This window comes from Periplaneta americana, chromosome 15, assembly GCF_040183065.1.
Source record: "Periplaneta americana isolate PAMFEO1 chromosome 15, P.americana_PAMFEO1_priV1, whole genome shotgun sequence".
Taxonomy (NCBI): domain Eukaryota; kingdom Metazoa; phylum Arthropoda; class Insecta; order Blattodea; family Blattidae; genus Periplaneta; species Periplaneta americana.
In genome coordinates, this window is record NC_091131.1 from 137,293,111 (window position 1) to 137,319,612 (window position 26,502).

At 35.3% G+C, this 26,502-nt stretch overlaps 2 protein-coding genes and 1 non-coding gene across 5 annotated transcripts in view; 1 reads left to right on the forward strand and 2 right to left on the reverse strand.

Annotated features, from left to right (window-relative positions):
- Positions 1-7,100, forward strand: part of Ostgamma (oligosaccharide transferase gamma subunit) — a 62,376-nt gene extending 55,276 nt beyond the window's left edge. Inside the window, exon 8 of the mRNA XM_069848228.1 lies at positions 6,507-7,100. Coding sequence (XP_069704329.1) covers positions 6,507-6,522 — 16 coding nt within the window. The 3' untranslated portion in view covers positions 6,523-7,100. The remainder of the gene's footprint in view (positions 1-6,506) is intronic.
- Positions 1-26,502, reverse strand: part of LOC138715379 (glycerol-3-phosphate phosphatase-like) — a 181,222-nt gene that overhangs the window by 24,820 nt on the left and 129,900 nt on the right. For 2 of the 3 annotated variants that reach the window (XM_069848235.1, XM_069848234.1), the window contains exon 7: positions 19,784-19,863. The exons of the other annotated variant lie outside the window; for it this stretch is intronic. In XM_069848235.1, the coding sequence (XP_069704336.1) occupies positions 19,820-19,863 (44 nt within the window). In that variant the 3' untranslated portion in view covers positions 19,784-19,819. The remainder of the gene's footprint in view (positions 1-19,783; positions 19,864-26,502) is intronic. 3 annotated transcript variants of the gene reach the window in all.
- TRNAN-AUU (transfer RNA asparagine (anticodon AUU)) lies at positions 25,025-25,096 on the reverse strand. The gene has a single exon. It is a non-coding gene; the product is annotated as a tRNA-Asn (tRNA).

A 26,502-nucleotide genomic window follows, 5' to 3' on the forward strand; every position in this document is an offset into this window, starting at 1 on the left:
AGAAACCACTTGCTACATGAGGTAGCCTGTGACCGTTCCGCTCACGCTGTCCTTCACACAACTGCCCGTCCCCCCCACTCCCTACTGTTTCTATCGTGCAGTGTAGGCGTGTGAGTTGCCGCTCTCGTGATCGGTTTCTTCGCAGGTGTGAAGCAACAATACGCTTAGTACGCTAGCTCTGAATGTGATTGTGTTCTTGCAGTGCATTATTTTAAATCTGTGATTTGTTCGAATGTCTAAGAGTTATATTAATTGTGCATTATTAAGTTTTTAATTTCCCAATTAAGTGATATTGTGAAAAATACGGGAGAACAAGTTTCTGGAGAGGTTTGTGTTGAAAATGACTGTGTAATAGAAGGTTTATTAAAAGTGCCTTTTAACCGTCGTACATAACAACGAGAAAGTTGAAATTGTGAAAATGGAAAGACCACTCCTGAGTTAAATTTGTCCATGGACGTAAAAGAAAAACAGCGTGAGTACACACGCCATTTCACTTCAACATCATATGGTAAGTGGAATTGGTTGTGTGGTACTTCTAAACTGTCTAAACTATTTTGCTGGCCATGTTTGTTATTTAGCCGCGAAACTAATGTGTGGTCAAAAGAGGGGTTTTCTAACATGAACTCCCTTCGAACGGCAGTCCTAGAATACGACAAATCAAAAGCTCATATTTGTAGTAGCATGAACTTTGCAAACTTTGGGAAGACAAGAATTGATTTACAGCTAGATAAGCAAAAAGCTCTACACATCAACCAACACAATGTTCTTGTGAAAAAAAAATCGGGATATTTTACTGCGTCTTATTAACGCAGTCTGCTTTCTAGGAAAACAAGAATTGGCTTTTCGGGGTCATAACGAGAGTGTGGAATCAGACAATATAGGAAATTATATTGAATATTTAAGTTCCTTATGTGAATTTGACCATTTACTGGCCAATCATCTTGAGAGTTCAACAGTATTTCATGGTACTTCTCCCACAATTCAGAATGACTTAATATATGCTATAAGTGGGGTTATGATAAAGAACATAAAACCTTTTGTGGCCATTGTTGTTGATGAAACAAGTTACTGCTCTAATCAGAGTCAATTGTCCACTGTTTTAAGATACGTCGACAGTACTGCCAATGTTCAAGAACGGTTTATAGGATTCACAAATGTCAGTTCGGACAAAACTGCTGCTGCTTTGTTTCAGCATGTGGAAGGTGTTACAGCAGACTACAATGTCGGCAATAAGTTAATTGCACAGACATACGATGGTGCTTCAGTTATGGCGGGAAATATTAATGGCTTGAAAACAAAAGTTCAAGAAAAGTATCCTCAAGCACTATTTGTCCATTGTTACAGCCATGTTCTCAATTTAGTTTTGCAACAAACTACTTCATCCATTCCAGAATGCCGCATTTTTTTCAAAACACTGTCGGGTTTAGCTGCATTTTTCTCATCATCTCCTAAAAGATCAGAAAACTCAAGGAATTTATGAACAAGAAACTCCCAAAAGTAGCACCAACTAGATTGAATTTTACATCTCGGCTTGTAAATACAGTAAAGGAATACAGAGAAAAACGGACTGCTTTCTTTAAAAATATCATTTGTAATGACTCTGAAGAAAACTGGGATGATGCTGTAATTGTGCAGGCTCAAGGATATTAGAATTTTTTCACACAGTTTCAGAATATATTTCTTCTTGAAGTCTATGCTAGAGTGTTCGCACATACAGATGTGCTCTACAATATTCTTCAGACGAAAAGTCTAGACATAGCATACTACTTGCAAGAGGTATCAAAGTTAAAAAAAAAATACTATATCCGAGTTCAGACGTAGTGGGTTTCCGTCCATATGGAGTGATATGGAAAATGAAAATTCTTCAGCCAATACAGTGAAACCACCATTAAAGCGAAGAAAAGGAGATGATGAATTGAAATACAGGCAGCTGTACTACAACATACTAGATCGTATGCACATGGAAATTACTGACAGATTTTCTAATTATGGAAAGCTTCAGTTCACACATCTTCTAGATTCTCAAAAATTTTCTGCTTATAGAGAAAACTTCCCGAATGAGGCACTAAACAAATTATTTCATTCCTATAACAGTCACTTTGATCAAATACGTTTGAAAAATGAATTAAGTGTAATATATTCAGCAGAAGTCTTTGATTTTTCGAACAAACCTATCCATGAAATATTATCTGCCATATATGAAAACCAGCTGAACCAAGTTATTCATGAAGTCCTTAAATTGGCAAGATTAATTGTGACAATGCCAGCTACGTCAGCATCGGTAGAAAGAACATTTTCTGCGTTGAAGAGAATAAAATCCTACTGTAGATCAACTCATACACAAGAACGTTTATCCGGCTTGGCACTGATGTCCATTGAAAAGTCATTTCTACAGAAACTTTGCAAGTGGCCCAACTGTAATTTCAATGACGAAGTCATCAACGTATTTTCGTCCCAATCAAGACGTCTGGAATTCACATAAATATGTAAGGAATTTTATTATAGGGATTTAAAAATATATTTTGTGTAATAATAGGGTCAGTGGTAGCCCAAACCCTTTAACCAGTATACGCCACTGCCAAAGAGTCTCGTCCATGTATTTCTCTGTAGATAATCCAACCATTTACTATAGCCATGTTCAGCATTCTTACAAAGAGAGCCCAGTACCACTTTTTTCCACGGACTGTAGTGGCATATTTCCCTGCTAACCAATCATGATGGTCAACTCCACCCATGTACTTATTGTAGTTCTTTATGACCAATGGTTGTTGCACACTTATCTTCTGTCTTGCATTTCTGTTCCACCTGCTTGCAGAAGCCATTGGCTCAACTACGTCAAAGTTTGCTCCTACAGTTACACATCTGTTATCATTCCACTTCACGAAGAGAATTTCACCATTAGTGTCAAATGAATAATCATAGGATCCCGGTGCTGATTTCTGTAGTAATTTCGTATCCTGAAGAGGACAACCATCCATTCTGTTTTCTCTAACAGTTCCTGTAGCCCGGAAACTAAGATCCTGAAGGTGGAGCAAAAGATCTCTACTTGAAAAAAATTATCAAAATATATGTCATGAGCCCGAGGATGTACAATGCAATCCAACATATTCAGCACAACTTTGGTCCCTAAGGCTAAGTCATGCCTATTACTGACATCACTTCCAGCTGCGTCCTTACCACAGTACAAGTCAAACTTATAGCAGTATCCATTAGAACCACATAGAGCCCAAAGCTTGCAACCAAATCGAATTGGTTTACCTCGAATAAACTGTTTCAATGAGTTGTGACCATAATATTTCACTATCATCTCATCTATGGCAAGATGTTCTGAAAATATACCGAACTGTTGGAAGGAAGCATTCAGCATGGATATAAGTGGTCTCACTTTGAATCCTCTATCATGCTTCTGATCATTGGCATCAGTGTTATCGTTAAAATGAATTAAGCTTTTCAATTTTAGGTACTGATTTCGAGACATTGCATTCTTCACAATATCCAATCCCAAATCAGCTTCCTCCGACCAATAATGTCTTTTTGAGGGAGTCGGTGATATCCCGAAAGTAATAATATGCCTAAGAAGACTCTCAGTTCATCAGGATCTAAAGTGAAATCAAAAATATTTTTGCATGAAACAGCATAGGAAACAGACTCCTTCACAATAAAGTCAAATATATCGTTGTAGTTCAGAATTTTTTCCCCAATCTCTAATGGCATACAATTCTTTAAATTATTTTTCATTTCTTCCAATGTTTCATGTGAAGCATGGTCATTTTCTTGAATTTTCGTGTACTTGGGTGTACATTTTCCGTACTTTGCTGTTTGGTTGCAGAGTTTTCTTTTTTTAGTTGGTTTTTCAGACATGGAGGTAGATATTTCAGGACAGTTGGTATTTTCAGAAGCTATGAAATGTACTTCCACCGGCCCAGGCACATCTTTGACATTCGCTATCCCAGTTACATCATCAGGCACCTCATCCTCATCTGTCAGACTATCTGGATCAGGGGGTAGTATTACAGTATCAACTTTCTCTGATTGGACATCAATTTCATTAGCAAATATATCATCATTTACAATATCCAGAGCATCATCTAGCGTAATCCCTTTGAATACTACGTCATAACTGCTTGCCATCCCTCTGAATGGAATCTATAAATTGAGAAATATTAGCATATAATTTTCATAATGCGAGAATTCACGTGTTGTTAATCGTATTCCCCAATGACACAAAATTGAAACAGTAACACCATGTAAACATATTCTATCTATATCCTAGTAATTCGTCGACATATGATGAAAACCTCGTAACTCGAGATATTTACACAGAGGATACACAGTCTCAATGTGACGTTAGTCACAGGTGAAATGAGTCAAAAGTGATAGCATCTGACATAATATTGCGAAAGAAATTGAAGCAATATATCATATCATTACAATAGTGAATACTTTCCTGAATACTGTAATGTGTTGTGAAATTGAGATACGTGATTTTCATTATTGTCAGACAAATTATTATTACATATTATTTATTGTACTTACAAGTAAAAGTGAATAAATCCAAAGATGTATACACTGCAGACGTACACAAAATCACATTTATTTCCACTTCACATACGAAAAGTTCTGGGGATCGAATAATAAAGCAGCATTCAGATGCTAATCTACTTGAAATACCACAGTGCTACTGCCCACAGTCACTTGGTGATATCAACTGTTGCGGTACTGAGTGCAGTCACATCTCTCTTTGCTGTTGTATTCACGTGATATCATAAGTGCCCAGAGGTCTATTTATAGACCGCAGCTGTTTCAGTTCACATTGCTCCAATCATATTACATACATCTGTGTGTGTTTTTTTTTTTGTGCGACGCAATAATAGTAACCTTAACACTACTAAATCACAAGCCAATAACAATATCAAGACAATGTAACACGGGAAAACAGTTTCATTCTTTACACAGCGCAACATCATTTTGCACCTTACTAATGCGAACCAAGGTACCTTAATGAATTACAATTTTTGAAGGAAGATAAAATGGTGGCATATTTAGTTAACATCTTACATTATATAATTACAATGATCACTAATATAGAATTAAAGTGGCGCCAGTAAAAAAAATATAATGTTGTCGAGTGTGCAATGGTCTATAATTAGACCACTGGGCATTAATGGGTTAAGCGTCCCCGTTTAGAGTTTGAATTCGCTCCAGGCGCCCAGCCCTGTTTTACAGTTTGTTGTTATGCAAGGAAAAGTGATAAATTAAGTCATGTAGGCATTATCTCAGTATGTCTCCCTATGTTTCTAAGAAATTATTTACATAATCACACCTCCAATTGAAAACTTCTTCACACAAAATATTTAGGCTTGAAGAGATCTATGCAAATTGGTTTGTAAAATTAATGTAATCTTAACTGTTACGAAAATAGAATGAACAAATTTTGTTCATCTGTAGGAAGAATTCATATCTACTAAATCTTGCTTCGCAGACAGATATCTTAGAGAAGATATTTACAATCACTGTATTGTAAAATTAATACAACCCTAACTCATATGGAAATGGAGCAAGAAGGAAATATCCTACTCAATTTCTCCCCCCTCCCTCCAAGTCGCAAATGTATAGTAACAATTCCTTCTTTGTCACAGATAATTTAAAAGCCACTGAATACTATATGTGTTATGTTCAGGTTGTTTTTTGTAATAAAAGGTTACCCTTTTTCAGTCAGTTGTAAGAGTATTTTTGTATTCTTGGACCATAAAATATATTCCTCTTTTTGCATAGATGGCTTATAAGCCGGGTGGCGCACATTCAAATCCTGGTCGATTTACTCTGAATTTGTAACTTGTGTTGGGCAAGCTTTGGTCCAAACAACACAAGGGTTTTCTCCAAGTACTATGAGATCCCTACAATTCTCAGTCATTCATTATGAATGTAATGTAGACCCACTATCTGTGTGCTCCATTCTGAATAGTCACTGATTAACTAAATTGTCTATGCTTCTCGACACTAGCAACTTCTGTTAGCAATGTGAATAATGACAAATATACAATTCTATCAAGATTTTCATAAATAGTGTAACAACATTAGGAGTAGGCCTACTGGTTATTACAATAGACGAAAAGCTATATAGTAACGAGAATTTGTACAAAATTAATTACATCTACTCCAACTGTACAATTTATAATAATTGAAGTCAAATACTTTACTTGTTATGAAATGCATAAAACTTTCGAGAAATAATGTGTAAACTTCATGACTTCTGTTGTTTAATTCCACTGCGTATTCCATTGTTTCCAAAATATCCAACAATTCATTAGTCTTCAATAATCGAATTAACTCTGTCCGTGCTAATTATAAAGACCACTGACCAAAATTGATCATCTTACTTTACCTCAGTTTGAGTAACAAAACATCATTTATGTCATTCACTTAAACGACTCACACAGTTCACTGCAGTGAAAAGTGTTTTAACGAATGTAAATTTAATGTCATCAAAATTTATTTTGTTTCAGTTTCCTGTTCAAGTGAAGATACTGGACAAGTTCTACACCAACAGTGAATATGAAATGTACCAAGCATTAAGAAAAACATAATTTCTATTCTTCTACTGTCACAAACCACTAACAACCATTTCAGTTCTAGTTTTCATGAATTTGCTGTTTTCTTAATAGTCTACAAATACACACTTTCATTTTCTAATGATTTTGCAGCACTCCCATACTCAAGTGAAAAATATATCATTGAAGGCATGCCGTATGCATTGTGAGTAAATGTCCTATGTAAATTTGGATGTAAGTACCTATTGCACGACTGAATGTTTGACAAATAGCTTGATTGTGATTTAATTCGAGTCTTTAATAGTAAATGGATTGAGAAAGGAAAGTGTTTGATTTGCATTATTTACGATTTTCTTATATTGATGCCTTTTAAAACTAAACAGTTTACCTCAAACACACTTGTAGTTGTCACAAATTTAAGGTAATGTATCATATTGGACTCGAAGCATTTAAACAACTTTCTCTCATGTTAGGTTTTTATTTTGAAGTTTTTAATTTTATTGTGGATGTGTATTAATTGATGTTAATAAAAAATGCTGAAGATGTCTATTTGTATTTGGTTCTCAATTCATTTTGAATTCTGATTGTATCTCCAATAAAACAAACTATTCGTATATTTTGAGATAAATGCATGTTTATTGGTAGTGATAATGTACTACAGGCCATTCCATGTCAAATCAACACAAAAAAGTGGACTTTTCAACCAGACCACCTCAGATTTTCATTAAATTTGGTGGGATGGTAAAGAACCTTAAGTTAATTATGTAAAATTTTATCCCTCAATAATGCACGATATCCATACAGCAATTCTGTCAATACGAGAAAAAATGTAAAAATGTCGCATACTATGTCAACAAAAATAATTCATAACTTCTCTTCTAATTGAGGTAGAATTTTAAACTTGGGCTTATTTTAAAGCTAATGGATCATACGTTTCAATAAAAATAGGTTTGCATCAAAGTAATGAATTCTTTATTGAATAGTCACGTGAAACATATTTTAACATTGAATATCTATAAATGCGGGACATAAATTATTTCGCGAAAAATGTATGTTATAGAGGTAAGAGTATTCTCTCCTTGGTGTAAGTTTCATTTTGGAAACGTTTCAGGAATATCAGTAAAAAAATATATCAATGTATTGGTTTGTAGCACTTAAACCTGTCTTACACCAACACTGCATGCGCACGAGTCCGTACTTGTCTGATAAGCTGCGTCATCGATCTGTCAGGCCGTCATGAGCGGCAGTTTATACTGTCTTCAATTTATACAAAACGTGCAATCTGTTTCAAGTGCAGTGTCGTTAGTTTTTGTAGTATGTGGTAGTTTTGTGCGATGTAATGGAGTCGCGTTTTAAGTTATAGGCCTATGTTTGCTGCAATCTCTTTGAGAAATCTGGGCATTGTAATTAGAGGAAAAATTTAAGAAGTGTTATATCGTGGATGCTTCATGTATTTCCTGATTTAAAACAGGAACAAAAGGTGTGCGCTATGTGTCGCAAAGAAATAAAAATATAATATGATGCTATTACGCAGAATCCTTATGACCCTAGTAATGAAGAATACGTCGACTCTACAGCAAATGTAAGTTCATTAAATACAAGTCTTTTTGACCAAGGTATGTTCCTTACTAAACAAGAAAGGCTACAACAAGAGAAATATAAGAGACAGAAATTTGAAAATATTGTAAAAGATAAAGTCTTCGATATTAAAGACGCCGAGGAACCAGGACCTTTCTGATTCTGAAATTTTGTCTCAGTTGCAGGAAAATTTTCAAAATTCAGGTAAAAGTGAGAAAATCACCATTTTAACACTACTACCTAAAAGCTGGAGCGTAAATAATATAATAAAAGCGTTTCTTTCAGCTTCCGAATACATAATTCGGAAAGCAAAAGTCCTGGCAAAGGGAAAGGGAATTTTGTGTTCACCAAATCCGAAACCTGGAAAACCCTTGCTCGCGGCTGTTGCCGGTAAAGTTAAAGAATTCTGTTGTTCTGACGAGATAAGCAGAATGATGCCTGGTAAGAAACATTTGTTGTGATTAAAGAATCAGGGAGTAAATCACATGAGCAGAAATGGATTATATGCAGTGTCTAAAAATTCTAACACTGACCAAGAAATTGTATTCTAGCTGGAATTAGTGGAACTATACTGTCTGTGTTTGTGTCCTTATCAGAATGTAAAACTTATGCCGGAAGCAATTTATTAAAGTTTCAGGTCTACGTGGATTTCAAAAAAATTTTTCTTTATACCTTCCAACTTATCAACATATCTTGGCTACTATGGTGTGCAATCCTTCTCATATAATTTGCTTGTTCAGGAAATGTACAGAATGTCCTGAACCATTCAAAATAAGAGAGGGTTTAGAGAAATGTTTCGTATAAAACTTCAGTGAATCAGTGACCTACAAGCAGTGGATGACGACTGACCGATCAACGCTTGTGACCATAATGAAACCCACAGACAAATTTTTCGACTGTCTCTTGGAGAAACTTGGTGATTTACTGATTCACTCATTTATATCATCTGAACAAAGTAAGTTTATACGTGATATGAAATCATTTCTACAGCCATGCCAGCTTGTTGTGTTATGCGACTTCGCTGAAAACTATTATTTCGTAATCCAGGATGAAATTCAGTCATATCACAGGACTATTGTGCACACAACCATTCATACTTTCGTAATATATTATAACGAATCGTCATCTGATACAGTCTCTATTAAAAAGCTGGTAATAATTTCACACTGCCCGAAATATGACACTACAGCTGTACATCTGTTTCAAAAATATCTAATGGAGTCATTAAAACTAACATCTGTTATTCACCACAAAAATTATGTATTTCTCCAAAGGATTCTCTGCTCAATATAAAAATAGGAAAAAATTTCCTGAACCTCACATTACATGAAGAAGATTTTGGATTTCCAACAGAATTGCATTATTTTTGCATATCGCATGGCAAAAGAGCATGCGATGTTGTAGATGGGGCACTTAAAAGGTTTGCGGCTTGTGCTAGTTTGCAGGGACCATCCGATAAACAAATAACTACACCTAGGGAATTGTACGACTGGACAACAATCATCTCCCAAACATTAATACTGTTTATGTGACTGAAAAAAGCTATACTGAAGAGGAAAAAATGCTTGCTCTTCGATTTGCAAAATCCACCATAGTGCCTGGAACACAAGTTTCATACAGTCCTGCTGTTTAGAATGGGTATTATACTTGCTAAGCAGTTTTAAAATGCAGCTGAAACAACGCAGCATCCTGTCTGGAAAGATGATCAGGCTATTTCATCTCAGCAATGAAAGGTAAGCATTTCTTACAGAACTTCAGGTTTAACAAAATCCATGTGACAATAATTTATTTCAAATATTAATTTAAAAAATTCGAATTATGTACTACATGTTAAATTACATAGCGACATTCAAGAATATGATCAAATATAATTAAATATAACGAATGTGTGGGACATAATTATCGCGACTTATACAGTTAGCTTACGCTTGCAGTGACATAATAATTTTTATCTTTGTAACCTATGATGATTCCAAGTTGAAACTTATCAGTTCATTATATCAGTAATTGAGGCGTACTATATATTTTTTTCCTTAAAATAGAACCCCTGCATTTTTAAATATGAATATATGAAAATTGTTTCACCATGTTTTTTTTAGTGTAATTGAATACATGCAGAAAACAATATAAGCAATAAAACTATCACATATTAAGAATGTATCACCCAATTTTTGTAAATTTATCTGGAGTCGTTGAGATATATAATTTTAATTGAAGTGGCGTGCTAACAAAAATATGATTTTTCTTCATGTTTGAAACGCCACTGACAGAAAACGAAAAGCACAGGACATATGAAACTCGGCAGTTTTAGTTAGCGCGGCAGGTGAAACAAAGCCTCAAAATTTGAAAGAAATCTGAGTTGGTCGGGTTGAGCGCCTTGTTGATTTGATATGGAATGACCCCTACATGAATTTACTTAATGGTTTCTCAATAATTTAACAATTTTTAAGGAAAAGGCAGATGTGCATACAAGTATATCATGTCTGCTACAAAAAAATCTTCAATAACTATTTAATTCTTTAGTATATTTCACAAAATTTCATGTATTATCTATTGCCCAGAAAAAAGCAAGGGATAAAATTTTCTGACAGACCATTATTTTATGAAGTAGAGAAAATTTCTCGTTCTACCATATTGCAATTGAATATGTATTAGGCAAACAGCCCATCTTCATGTTCTTCGATTCCAATCTTTCCAAATATACAAGCAAGTATTCATTGAGGTGAAAAAATTTCCAACTTTTTTTTTTGTGTGTACATATAACTTGTTACACAGGAAAATACTAGCCAAGTATTATTCATAATAACAAAACACTAACAGATAGTAGAGATATAGCAAACCCATTTAATAAACACTACTCAAATTCTCACAGATTACATCCCAATATCAAAAAAACTGACAAATTTATCAAAAGAGAATTACATAAAAATAATAAAAACAATATTACTAGTACAAAACCTGAAATATTTCATCAAAATTTTACTTCCAAAGAATTAAATATAGCTATACAAAATTTAAAAACCAAGAAATCTCCTGGCCCCGACAACATTCATTCCGAATTTTTTAAACATCTGGGGGAAAAAGCCAAGTCTGTACTTTTATCCATTTTCAATTTATCATGGAACACCTCAATTCCTGCAGCTTGGAAAAAAGCAATCATTGTACCAATTCACAAAAAAGGGAAACCTGCTCATGATGTTAATAGTTATCGACCAATAGCACTGTTAAGCATGATAGCAAAAACCATGGAGTCCATGATCTCCAACAGATTAACTTGGTATTTAGAATCCCAAAATCTTTTATCACCAAGACAAGCCGGCTTTCGACAACTACACTCTACCAATGAACAAGTCATACGCCTCGGTCAAGAAATAAAAGATAGTTTTAACAAGAAAGAAGATACCTTGGCAATATTTATTGACTTTCAGTTAGCATATGACTCTGTTTGGAGAAATAAATTATTACTAAAACTCCAGAAATTAGGTATCTCCAGCAATATGTTCAGATGGATATCAGAATTCCTTAGTCAAAGACTCATTACCACTAAATTCAATAACTCACTTTCTAGTTACAGACAAACATATCGAGGTCTACCTCAGGGCGCTGTCCTCAGCACAACTTTAGTCAATATTTATATAAATGACTTACCCTCCCTATTAGAGGAATCAAACATGAAAATAGCACTATTTGCAGATGACATAGTTTTGTGGACTTCCAGATCTTACAGACATAGAGACAAAATTCTGCTCTTAAAGCTCTAAATCAACTACATGAATGGAATACATCAAATTTGATGACACTCAATTTAAGCAAAAGTAACTACCAAATATTTTCACTTGGTAAATAAGAAAGAGAATTCAATATCCAATACAATGGCCAACACCTTCCTGGGACTTATGAATCCAAATATCTTGGAGTTATTTTCGATAGTAAGTTAACATGGAGCAACCATTTGAAATACATTTCTGAAAAAGCTCGTAAAAGATTCTCCCTTCTAAAAAGACTAGCAGGAAAGAAATGGGGATGCTCTAGGAATACTTTGAACACTACATACAAAATGTTTATACAGCCAGTGCCAACATACTGCAGAGAAATTTTAATTACTTCACCTTTCATAAATGAAATAGAATATGTTCAAAACCAAGCTCTCAGACTCATTACTGGTGGAATCAAAACAACTCCAATAGATTCTGAGATTCCTCACTAATATTAACAGCATCAAAATGACAATAGAAAAAAAAGCACCGATTCAATATGAAAAACTTATTAGATTACCAGGAAACAATTGGCATTCATACAGTCCTCTCTGTAGATTGAAAACTCAAAAAAGTTTCATATCCATTGTTCAAGAATTAAAACAGAAAATCAATATCCCGAATTAAAAGAAAACCTACAAATTAAACCAAACCCTTTCACTCCATTAAATATAGAATATAATCTAAATTTAACAGAAGAAATACTAAAATCAGAAGTAAACACTGAAATACTAAAACAATTGTCTTTAGAGACAATTAATATTAGGTACCCTCCACAAAACTGGCTTCATTTATACACTGACGGATCCTTGATCTCCACTTTCTCTCTTCTCGCTTTATAGATCTCTTGGGTATGGAACAACAAGTTTTGATGGAGAAATCATTGCAATAAGTGAAAGTCTCAGGAATCTTCTATGCCACATCAATAAATTTAGGAATGCAGTTATATTGTCAGACTCCAAAGCAGCTATTCTATCAATAGTCTCTAAACACATACCTTCATCTCAAACAGCAGAAATAACTAAAATGCTCTCTCAATTAATATCACTCAATAAAAGAATTGTATTCCAATGGATACCATCCCATTGTGGAATCCTGGGAAACGAGAATGCGGATGCTTTAGCAAAGAAGGGCAGCACTGCTACTTACAGACCTGTTACTAAATCTATGTATTACTCTGTGAAAAAATTTATTAAATCTACATACTTAGACTTCAACAAACAAAATTTGATAACACAATCTCAAGGGAAAAAATGGAACTCTCTGCATCAAAATCCACAGTTAATTCCCGATTTACCACGAAAATCGTCTGTAGCTGCATTTAGATTGGCAACAGGCCATGATTGTTTGGCCAAACACCTGCATAGGATTGGAATATATCAGTCCCCTAACTGCCCATTGTGCAACTCAAACCAAGAAATGGATTCGGAACACCTCAAAATCTGTGCTTCAGTGGCTGGCCATGATAATATCTTTGAAAAATATTGGAGTGCAAGAGGTCAAATGACTTTATTGTCAAATGCCTCGCATTAGAAAACAACAACAACAACATATAACTTGTGGATCACTCTGCAGTCATTCAAACAAATAGTAGGTTATCTCTTAAGTGATGTCGTTTAAGTTTAGTGTTTTGCAAGATTTTAATGATTTTTAGTTGGATAATGCAATGTACAGGATGCTATGGTTATTATTGCTTATGTGATAGTTGTCAGTTATTACAAAGAATATAAAATGGAAGTGATAAGGTTTGAGATTAAGAGTCTTCCTAAAGCACTACTGGAAACAAGTGCTCAGGACGAAAAGAAAAAAAAAAGCACTTCGAATTACACAATTTTGGACTATTCGTGACAGCAGATTGGTGGGGGGAACTCCCTGATGATGGGAAAGTTAGTTTGTCAGAGGTCAGTATCAAAGAGGAAAATTCGCGAATGAGATAATCTATCACGTCATCTCTTATTCCAAAATCACTGGTCAAAGGTCAATCTACCTTTGTTTCAAAAACTGCTGTTGTATTGCTTGACTTAACCTTTGTTTAAAAAACTAATATTGTATTGCTTGGAAGTTGAAGATCTCAATTACATCAGAGGCTTTTATAACATATTTGTCGGCATTGTTCAGACTGATAACACTGTCTGTTGTTGATTGAGCAGTAACTGCGTCTTTTTTTGGAGGGAGCAATATAAATTATGCTTTGTCTACTTCCTTCTGCTCCTCCCCGCTCTCGTGAAGGTGATCTCACATCTTGCATCAGGAAACAAAAGAAAGTAAGTACCAAAACATAGATTTTCAAGTTATGGTTGATTTATATATAGTATTTCATGCTTGTTTTTTTGTTGGTAATCCCGAATTCTAGGAATGGATAGTTGCATATATATTTTTGTATTCAAAAGAAGTCATAAAGCTGTATGCAAAGTGGAACATTCTTCTCACCATATCTCAAAATGGAGATTTTGAACTTCTTTCTGGCTTCTGAGATAAAGACGTGTGTGCAGAGCTAAGTCTACTGTTGGGGGGGGGGGGGGAGCTCTGTTGTAAGCTTGATTTCATCTATTTCATGAAATCTTAAAGTTTTCATCTAAGTTTACACGTCACTCAGCAGTGCCATCTACATCATTTTTATCAACAGCATCTTCGATCCCATATCGAAAATTGTATTTTCTGAGACAGTTATGTATCACTAAAGGTGCAATGCTATTCAAAGTCACAACTACACCTCACATTGCATCCATTATATTCATTTTATAATTTCGGGACATAGAATATTTCTTGAAACTTGTTTAAAAAGAAAATCTCACTAGATGTTTCCAGTACCGGTGAGCACATTTGAAACACAAAGGCTGTAAGTGGCTGGAGATGTTTTCCACAACTATGAGACGTCAGCATTGCAGCAAAGCAATACTGTAACCCTGTCTTAGTATGTTTTCCCATCATGATATTTATCACCATTTATAGCCAATATTCTCTTAGGCTGTGCATTAAAGGACAGTGCTGTTTTATATATTACTAGACTTCTTTAGCTTCATGCTTTATGATTACTGGGACAACGGTTTCACGCCATTTTTTCAGTGTCGGTATTGGCTGCATCACTTCTTCACAAACTGCTTTCCATATTATATTATGGCGTTGCTTAAACTGTTGGAGCCAAACTTTTAGAACACTGAAACCCTTCTATCCCAAGTTTAAGAGCAAGTTCATTGTCTTTCCCTTTACAATGTCATCTTCGGTAGGAAGTCTGATGAAACCATTTCATAAGTTCATCCTACAAATCACTACATTTAATATTCCTGATGCATTCTCTCACAACTTCTGTTCCTTGAATTGCTTGAATTTCAGTAGTTTCGCGATTTATTTAAGTACGATGTCAGTGTAGATGGTGAGATTCCATGATTTTGCAATGTCAACTGTAGAATTTTTTTTGTCCACTTTCTAATTATTTCAAGTTGTTTGCTAACTGCCACTGATACATAATTCCGTTTCTCAGCCACTACACAATCATGACATTGCAGATGATACATTTTAACTAATGTTCCTTTCTTTTGGTCACACACGAAAAATAGAGTCTGGCAGACTGCCTCTTATTATCATCCATTCTCGGTTGCGCAATCTCTGCAGTCTCGCTCGGTGTGCGCATACCTAATGTAGCCAAATGACTCATTAATGATGAACACAAGATTTCCTTGGTTCTGATATTACCAATACTACTCATTCTGGACAGTATTGGAAGACTAGATGGGATTGTAGTAATGATAAGGAAGCAATGCCACACGAGCCATGCAGTTCTATAGGAAGCATTAGCTTATACATTTCCCAGTCCTTTAAATATATATCATGTTGTAGCTCCTATAATAATTAATCAATCGCGCTGTAATTTTTTGAATTGATAGCCCAATGTCTAAGAAAAGCATAGAAAAAAATCGAAATGAAAATCTTTTTGGAAAGTGAGAAAAAAAATATTAACTTCGATGTGATTGATCTATTCAGAATAGACATACTTGGGTAAGTGGCAAACTTTTTTTTGTTTTTGTTTTTCACGTTAGATGGGAGTTCAAAGTGAGGAAAATGTTGAGAAAGAATGGAAATTTCTTTTAAAGTGATGGCCACTCAAAATCTTTGGTTTTCGAATAATGGTGAGTTAACCAAAGAAGCTGTTGGCGAAGGACTCATGACTCAAATGTTTGTAGCGTAAAATTTGTACAGAACCCTTCAACGCATGAAAACTCATTATTGTATGGATACTATTAAATGGTATTTTAATATAGGTAGTTGAAAATGAGGCTATATAGGCCAAGATGGTTTACACTTTACAATAATTAGGCTATCTTTTGTAGCAACTAAATAAAAAAGAGTTTGTAACACAATGATACGAAACATAAAAATATTAACTATAGAAAACTACACTTTCTATTGGTGTGCAAGTTATAAATTATTGTTACAGAATAATCCTTATTGTATTGTAGCCATGTTACAATATAAAATGATATAGGCCTATATGGTTTACAATAATTAGCCTATATGTTATAGGAACGAGAATAACAAATTAAGAATTAATAAGGTTCCTAATATGTTGTACCTAATGATACTTACATTTTTTTATTGGGTTATTTTACGACGCATTATCAACATCTAGGTTATTTAGCGTCTGAATGAAATTAAGGTGATAATGCCGGTGAAATGAGTCCGGGGTCCAGCACCGAAAGTTACCCAGCATTGATACTTACAAGATAATAATAATAAAAAATAATAACCATCCTGATAATCATAATCTTGATCATCCTAATGATTACAATAATGATAATAGTGATACTAATAATAATGATATGATCATAATGATAACAAATAATAGTCCATTGCTGTAGGATAACGGTTGGCATGCCTGACTGTGAAACGATCGGATTCCAGTTCGAATCTTGGTTGGAGCAAGTTAAGGGGTCCACAATAAACCGGGAACGGAAATATTGTTAAAATAAATGCATTTAAATGTGAGCATTAACAATTAACTTTGTCGTTCCTGGTAAGCTTCTCGTTAATTGTGAATGCTCACATTTAAATATATTTATTTTAACATTATTTCTGTTCTCGTTTCCGTTCCTAGTTTATTGTGAACTAGCCTTTACCTGGTTGAGGTTTTTTTCCCCTCAACCCACTGAGAGCAAATGCTGGGTAACTTTCAGTGCTGGACCCTGGACTCATTTCGCTGGCATTATCATCTCATTCAGACACTAGATAACTATAGCACTTGATAAAGCGTCGTAAAGTAACCAATTAAATAATAACCATCTTTTATTCTCTGTAATTATGATAAAGCAAATATAAATGACACTCAGGACGAAATTAAACGCAGAATAAATATGGGAAATGCCTGTTATTATTCAGTTGAGAAGCTTTTGTCATCTTGCCTGCTCTCAAAAAACTTGAAAGTTAGAATTTATAAAACAGTTATATTACCGGTTGTTCTGTATGGTTGTGAAACTTGGACTCTCACTTTGAGAGAGGAACAGATATTAAGGGTGTTCGAGAATAAGGTTCTTTGGAAGATATCTGTGGCTAAGATGAAGTTACAGGGGAATGGATGAAGTTCCACAACGTAGAACTGTACGCATTGTATTCTTCACCTGACATAATTAGGAATATTAAATCCAGACATTTGAGATGGGCGGGGCATGTAGCACGTATGGGCGAATCTAGTATGAGTGTTGGTTGGAAGACCGGACGGAAAAGACCTTTGGGGAGGCCGAGAAGTAGATGAGAACATAATATAAAAATGGATTTGTTGGTAGAGACTGAATTAATCTTGCTCAGGATAGGAACCGATGGCAGGCTTATGTGAGGGCGGCAATGAATCTCCAGGTTCCTTAAAACGCATTTGTAAGTAAGTAATTATAATGATCAATTCGTGAAAGAATCTACTCTATTTCGTAATTTTGTCCTTCCTTTTGCAATAGTGTTCCCATTTCGCATTCAGCATTTTATCAGTTGCCAAACAAAAATATTTTTTGTCAGAGCCTTTGATCCTTTGTAATAATATAAATAAATATTAATTCTTTTATTTCATCCTTACACAGCACAATAATTACTCATGCTGATGAAGATGCCACTGCATAATAGAACGAAACATCCCAATCTCAACACGCAACATAATAATATAGTCGTGTGATATCTGTTACTATAGCAGTATACAAAACACTATCGAATGATTAAATAAGTTATGGAATGTCAACAAAATGCTGCTAGCGAGAAAGAACACCATAACTTGTTTTTGTTTTAGACGAGCTCAGGATTAGGTAACGACTGAAAGTGCTGCATTATTTTGCTTCTCCAGAAAGGCAATAAATAGTTCATTAAAATAGTGTGACTTCTGTAAGAATTTCGACAATCATAATGTGCTGTATTATTGCGTACCAGTACCACACTGCTGTGCCTTCTTGAAATTACTTTATGAACATTAATGTTTCAGTAAGAGTCACGAATTGCAGTGATGAGCGGCAATTAAGCCAGCAATCGGTGTGTGTATTTCTTAACGATAACAGACTGAGTCCCGATATTCCTCGTTCCCGAAAATGGCAGTCTCGATAATACGATTCTCGGAACTGGCATTATCGGCCAGTTAGTATCGCCTATAGGAACGATTGGAACTAAGAAACTGTTTGCCCGCCTCAAACGAAAAATTATAAGAGTAAATAATAATTCAGTACCAGTACAACAAATAAAACAATGACAAAAGTGCTCACTTGGTCTAGCTCTCTATTAAAAATACACAGCTGCAAACAGTCGACGAACTATGCTGATAACTGTGATTCAACTGTTCAGTAGTAATGAACAAAGATTATAAAGGCAATGAATCCCCGAACACATACATAGGCACAACTCTTTATCTCCCTGAACATTCCTGAATTTCAGGCATGAAATAATATTACAGTAACCAGTGAGGTTCCAGTTGTTGAAATACAAAATGTAAGAATGTGTTGGTTAAGAACTTCAAATTTAAAAAACTGTGTATTTGGGATAGGCCTCTTATGTATTAAAAATAACCTCATATTAAAGCATATAAATACCTATATATCTAAATGGGTATTAACGAGGCCTTTGAATTAACCGATTTTGAAACGAGTTTTTACTGAATAAAGCTGCTGCTCCAGCTCAAAGAATATGTGAAGTCAAAGTTGAAGGGTGTCTTTAGTGAGTGTGTAACACAATGATGGTTCCAGCATTTCAATAATGGAGAATCAATCTTGATGTATCCAGCTGTTTGCTGACAACATAAGGTCTTTTCAGTTCCCGTTTTTCATGAGAAATGAGGGGTATTTTGGTGTTCATTATAGATGCCTGTTGCTAGTAGCCAGAGTTGGGGTGTAGTCAATATATACTGCAGAACTGTCTCTTTTGCAACTGGTACTGATGATTTGAATTTACTTCTTTTGTGGTTTATGGATGGACAATATAGAAGAATGTGTTTCAGGTCTTCATCATTATTATTATACCACAGGCAAGTAGGAATTCAGAAAGGTGAAATCGGTGAAGGTACAATTGTCACAATGTGACCTGTTCTGGCTCTTGTTAAAAATGTTCGAACGTGTCAAGTTTTCGTACATTTCGCTGGCTGAGAACCAGTTTGTTGTATCTCCATTTCTTTACTTCTGGAAAATTGAATTGAAAAGTTTCACTTATAGTTTAACACGCAAGAACAAATATATTATATATTTCTTCATATCATAGAATTTAGAGTACTGAAGACAATGAAAATGTGTAATGCCTCTCTTCCTCACATTTACTGAAGACGATATTCAGGAGGGGCAGGAATGGAGATAGAACAATATGATTTTGACTTTCCAATATTTATGTTAGAACCATATTATTCAGAATATGTATGATAAGACTTTCTTGTGTTAAATTCTAACGTACCTTGTTTACATGTTTCGACCTATTTATGGGTCATCCTCAGAACTGGTCATTCTTGGTCTTAGCGCCTCTTGTTCTGTTTCCTGTGAGGGTGAGAAAACAAAAACACACACAAAATTGCAACCTCATTCAAGAAAATAAATTACAACATCGCATATAGAACAAATAACACTCTACAAAAACATCTCAACACACACACAAACAAACAAATACAACCACACAGGCATATACAAACTCAAATGTAACACCTGCAACAACTTCTACATAGGACAGACAGATAGATCATTTCAAACACGTTACAAAGGACACATCACAGCCATAACAAAATTACAAAACACCTACACATATGCAGAACACATCACAAATGCTAACCACACCCACAGAAACATCAACACAGACAATGAAATACTACACATCCAACCAAAAAGCCAGAAACTAAACACACTAGAACAATATGAAATATACAGACACACGAAAGCACACCCCAACGAAATTCTCAACACCCAACTCAATTTCAAAACACACACACTCTTTGACTCTACACTATACCACACGAACGCACCCTCACAGGAAACAGAACAAGAGGCGTCAAAACCAACAACGACCAGTTTTGAGGATGACCCATAAATAGGTCGAAACATGTAAATAAGGTACGTTAGAATTTAACACAAGAAAATCTTATCATACATATTCCGAAGTGATACAGTGTTAAAAGTTGTATAATCAAGATGCATATTATTCTATCTGCATTTGGTGTTTAATATTGTGAAATAAACATAACAGTTCACAAGTTATGTAATATTATTTTACTCTTTACTTAGGATACACTCTTTTGTAAATCTGTGAACACATTTAACCAACAATAGGTCTAGAATGGCCTTTGAAAATGGTTTCATAAAACTGAATTTTAACTGGCGAAAAGTATAAAAAGAGAGCTCCGATATCTTTTTCCTTTTCAGTGGAAATCAGTCAATTTTGTCTTTTTACTACACTTAGCTTCATTCTCAATCCGTTTACAGCAGGCCTAGAGTTTCTTCTTGCAGAGCGAGGTTTGTGTACAGCAACAGTTGTTGCTGGAGACTCTTTTACAAGGCTGATTTTATAAACTACAGAATCTATGGAATAGTTGAGCTTCACAGAAAAATATGGAATCACTGACAAATTTGTGAATATTGATATTGCTTTGAAATAATTTCAAATAATTACAATTATTGTAAACCATTTCTGGCTGCAATTGAATGACTTTATATTTCGGAAAACAATTAAAAAAAAAAGACTGTTAAAAAAACACTGTAGGTACGACACAGGGTTGTGCAGTTCATATTGCACCTTTAGCTCCTGTCAATAGTAGAGTGCATGCTGTCCACTTCTTGAACTGCATTGTGACCTGACTCTTGAAATTTCTGTATGAAACTGGCGCCTGGAATTTCTTTCATTAACCATAGCAAAGCAGTACTCATTACTGAATTTGTTTTGAGCCACACATGAATCAGACCACAAAATTATTTTTTTGAAACCTGGAAATTCTGAAATGTAATTATTTAATAGAACACAAAGAGCACTGGCAATTTCATTTAGTCCCTACCTGCTAATTCTTCATACCAGATATCACAATATGACTTTTTAGTCTTTATTGCCTTAGCAGTCAGGTTATAAACAGCCAAGTTCCTTGAATAATAGAACACTGATGTATCAGATTCTGAACTTTGCATAATACTTTGCAAATCAAAGGAAATAACTTTCGTGATTTTATCAATGTTTTCGGTGTCCAGTTTTTTCTCTTCCCTGATTGCAACCTTCTCAGTTCCATGAATGTTGTGTTGTTGATTTGCACATTCATAATAATAAAATTAATGTTTACTCATCTACATTCGTCATCATCGGATGTAATACTACTTCGATCAGATATATCAACATAATCTAAATCGTCAATATCTTCCTAATATCATTCATCATTACTTTTTTCTTGAATAAACAAACGTCTTATATTGATGAAGTTGTATACTAACAACAAATAACAACTAGTGAAGTGATTACAAATGGGCATCTCATTGGTTCACGCAATTGTTGCAGTCCGCACGGAGATAGAACAAATTGGTACAGTACTAACAGATTCTAATCGACATGGAACAAATGAATTCTTACGTTATTAACCTATAGAGTGCAGATAGAACAAATTAGGTACGAAGGAATATGTAGACTGATATATAGAACAAATTGACTCCAAAATCTAAAAAAAAAAAAAAAGGCCAATTTGGACATAGAAAAAAATTGTTCTCAGCAGCAATTTCCAGATAATTTGGTTTCTTTTGTATGCAGTGTAAAATTTTTCCTTTGTCAGAAGAGATCCATAGATCTGTAAAATGAAAGTTTACTGAAGCAAAGGCACTGGATAGAGATATCACTTGAAGAGGTGCAGATATGTTGCCTGTTTTGCAATGTTATCGACTTTCTCATTTCCAGGTATACCACAATAACTAGGTATCCATTGAAATGTTATTTCCTGTTGGAGTTTTTTTTAGTTTACTTAGTGTTTCTGAATGGGAATAATTCTATGTGCATATAGGTTTGGTACATATTTGATTATATTAAATATAGCTTCCTTGGAGTCGGTAAGTATGCAACTAGATTTTTCAGAAATTTGAGTAACACAATGAAGAGCAGCATCAATAGCTAGCAATTCGGTGTCAACACTGGAGGAGGATGAACATAGTGTGAAGTAATTTTTTTGATATTTTGAAATCTTAATACCCTGCTCCTGATGTCCCATCGTCAGGATTTAGAGATCCATCTGTATAAATTTGAAGGTGATCCCTATATGTGCTGCAGATTAGTTCCATGGCATCTAACTTAAGAATGTATGGAGGATCATTTTTGGAATGATTTCCTGGAATTTGTATGCTGTGTTCTGGAATCACCCATTTCCATGAAGGAATTTCGTTCACAAACTGGATTTTAGCAATGAGTGTGTATGTTATATAGATTGATATTTCTTTTTTGTTTATTTTATAGAAATTACACTGGATATTATCTGACAGTCATATTAGCTGTAATGATAGACTTCGAAGCTGCTTTTGATAATACTCTTCACAGATCCATTTCATTACAATCTATGAAACTTGGAATCAAAGGCAGAATGCTAAGATTTTTACATTCATTTCTTAATGAAAGAACAATTCAAACAGCAGTAAATCTTTATCCAAAAGAAAAAAAAATTACAGGTGGTATATCTAATTTTTTTTAGTAGGTTATTTTACGACGCTTTATCAACATTTTAGGTTATCTAGCGTCTGAATGAGATGAAGGTGATAATGCTGGTGAAATGAGTCTGGAGTTCAGCACCGAAAGTTACCCAACATTTGCTCATATTGGGTTGAGGAAAAACCCCGGAAGAAACCTCAATCAGGTAACTTCCTCGGACTGGGAATCGAACCCAGGCCACCTGGTTTCGCGGCCAGACGCGCTAATGGTTACTCCACAGGTGTGGCGGTATACCTCAAGGTTCTGTTTTAAGCCCAAATTTATTTAATATAATGTTACATGATTTACCTGAAGATGTTCCACATGAGGTAAAAATGTATGCAGATGATGTTACAATATGGGCTACGAACAACGATCCAAATAAAACATTAAGAGTTATACAAACAGCTGTAAATAATATTAGTAATTGGGCATCCAAATGGAATTTATCTATCTCACACTCAAAAACTGAATATACTGTCTTCACAAGAAGATATAGCTTAAAAATCTATAAACTTCACATTCATTTGAATGACCAAGAAATTCAGTACAATCCAACTCCTAAGATCCTAGGATTAATTTTTGATCAAACTTTTATGGAAAACACATTAAACCAATGTTGCTTCGCAGTGTCTACCACGATTAAATCTCTTTAAGATCATAGCTAATAAGGAATGGACATCAGATATCACGACAATGCATCTTTTTTATAATGCTTATATACGATCAAAATTGACCTATGGAAGTGAAATATGGGGATCTTTAAAACTCAGCCTTAAGATTATGCCTAGGAGTACCAAAAACCACATCAACTGTTGCCCTAGAAATTGAATGTATTATTCAACCAATCAGACACTATGTATTAAAAAAGGATCTAAAAATACATTCAATAATGGAGAAGAAAACATTAAATATTTATAACGTCCTGGAACACCTAAGGTATGGATATTCAGAATACACACAGAGTTTTCAAAGAAAATCCATTAAAAAAAGCATTCGTGGGTCATCAGAAGAACTTGGTGCTTCAAAAGGTACAATACATCACCACATTAAGACTTAGAAAATTACACGAAGTTGATCTGTACCCCATGAAATGACACTTGAACAGGCTCAATCCAGAGAGGATATCTGTTGCCAGCTTATCGCTAATCCCATGGATGATATGGTTATCAGGAAAACTGTCACATGTGATGGAAAATGAATAGATTACTGCAACCCTGATACCTCAAAACAGTGGCTCGATCACGTCAGCTTGCCAAAGTTACCATTAAACAAAATCAGTTTGGCCCCAAAGTCATTGGCGTATCTGATTATTGGGGGGACACTTAGGTTTCCTCCAAACCCTTATCTGAGAGATCATGTTTTTGGTTCTGCATTACAATTAATTGAAATCATAAATATATCCCAGTAATTGAATAATTTCGAGGGAAAAATTGTTCCGGAGCCGGGTATCGAACCCGGGACCTTTGGTTTAACGTACCAACGCTCTACCACTGAGCTACCCGGGAACTCTAACCGACACCGATCCAATTTTTTCCTCTATATCCACAGACCTCAAAGTGGGCTGACAACCGTCAAGCAACCAACTTCGAGTGCACACTAACTCTGCATGACTTAAATTGTGGTTTTCTGTAACGAACAGTGACGTGTATTATGCAAATCAAGATCTCATGTATAACTCCCTGTAAAGTTGATTTGAATAATTTCGAGGGAAAAATTGTTCCGGAGCCGGGTATCGAACCCGGGACCTTTGGTTTAACGTACCAACGCTCTACTACTGAGCTACCCGGGAACTCTAACCGACACCGATCCAATTTTTCTCTCTATATCCACAGACCTCAAAGTGGGCTGACAACCGTCAAGCAACCAACTTCGAGTGCACACTAACTCCGCGTGGCTTAAATTGTGGTTTTCTGTAACGAACAGTGACGTGTATTATGCAAATCAAGATCTCAGGTATAACTCCCTGTAAAGTTGATTTGAATAATTTCGAGGGAATAATTGTTCCGGAGCCGGGTATCGAACCCGGGACCTTTGGTTTAATGTACCAACGCTCTACCACTGAGCTACCCGGGAACTCTAACCGACACCGATCCAATTTTTCCCTCTATATCCACAGACCTCAAAGTGGGCTGACAACCGTCAAGCAACCAACTTCGAGTGCACACTAACTCCGCGTGACTTAAATTGTGGTTTTCTGTAACGAACAGTGACGTGTATTATGCAAATCAAGATCTCAGGTATAACTCCCTGTAAAGTTGATTTGAATAATTTCGAGGAAAAAATTGTTCCGGAGCCGGGTATCGAACCCGGGACCTTTGGCTTAACGTACCAACGCTCTACCGCTGAGCTACCCGGGAACTCTAACTGACACCGATCCAATTTTTCCCTCTATATCCACAGACCTCAAAGTGGGCTGACAACCGTCAAGCAACCAACTTCGAGTGCACACTAACTCCGCGTGACTTAAATTGTGGTTTTCTGTAACGAACAGTGACGTGTATTATGCAAATCAAGATCTCAGGTACGTTAAACCAAAGGTCCCGGGTTCGATACCCGGCTCCGGAACAATTTCTCCCTCGAAATTATTCAAATCAACTTTACAGGGAGTTATACCTGAGATCTTGATTTGCATAATACACGTCACTGTTCGTTACAGAAAACCACAATTTAAGTCACGCGGAGTTAGTGTGCACTCGAAGTTGGTTGCTTGACGGTTGTCAGCCCACTTTGAGGTCTGTGGATATAGAGGAAAAATTGGATCGGTGTCGGTTAGAGTTCCCGGGTAGCTCAGTGGTAGAGCATTGGTACGTTAAACCAAAGGTCCCGGGTTCGATACCCGGCTCCGGAACAATTTTTCCCTCGAAATTATTCAAATCAACTTTACAGGGAGTTATACCTGAGATCTTGATTTGCATAATACACGTCACTGTACGTTACAGAAAACCACAATTTAAGTCAAGCGGAGTTAGTGTGCACTCGAAGTTGGTTGCTTGACGGTTGTCAGCCCAATTTGAGGTCTGTGGATATAGAGGAAAAAATTGGATCGGTGTCGGTTAGAGTTCCCGGGTAGCTCAGTGGTAGAGCGTTGGTACGTTAAACCAAAGGTCCCGGGTTCGATACCCGGCTCCGGAACAATTTTTCCCTCAAAATTATTCAAATCAACTTTACAGGGAGTTATACCTGAGATCTTGATTTGCATATCCCAGTAATTATTTTTAGCTGTGATTATTTTTTACTTTGTCATCATTTTAGGATTCCCTTTAGTTCACGTAAAATAGGTTCGGATTTTGCTTGAAAATAAAGGTCATTCGTAACTACTACTTACTACTTTAATACCCGTTATTTATTTGCATGAACAGCCAATGTTATTATACTGCATGAAGAACTTTGTTGTTAACTTGTTAATACAGTAGTAACATTGTCCTGTGACATAGTAAAAGGAAAAATATTGTTTTAGTTCCAAACAGTTCGAAACACAT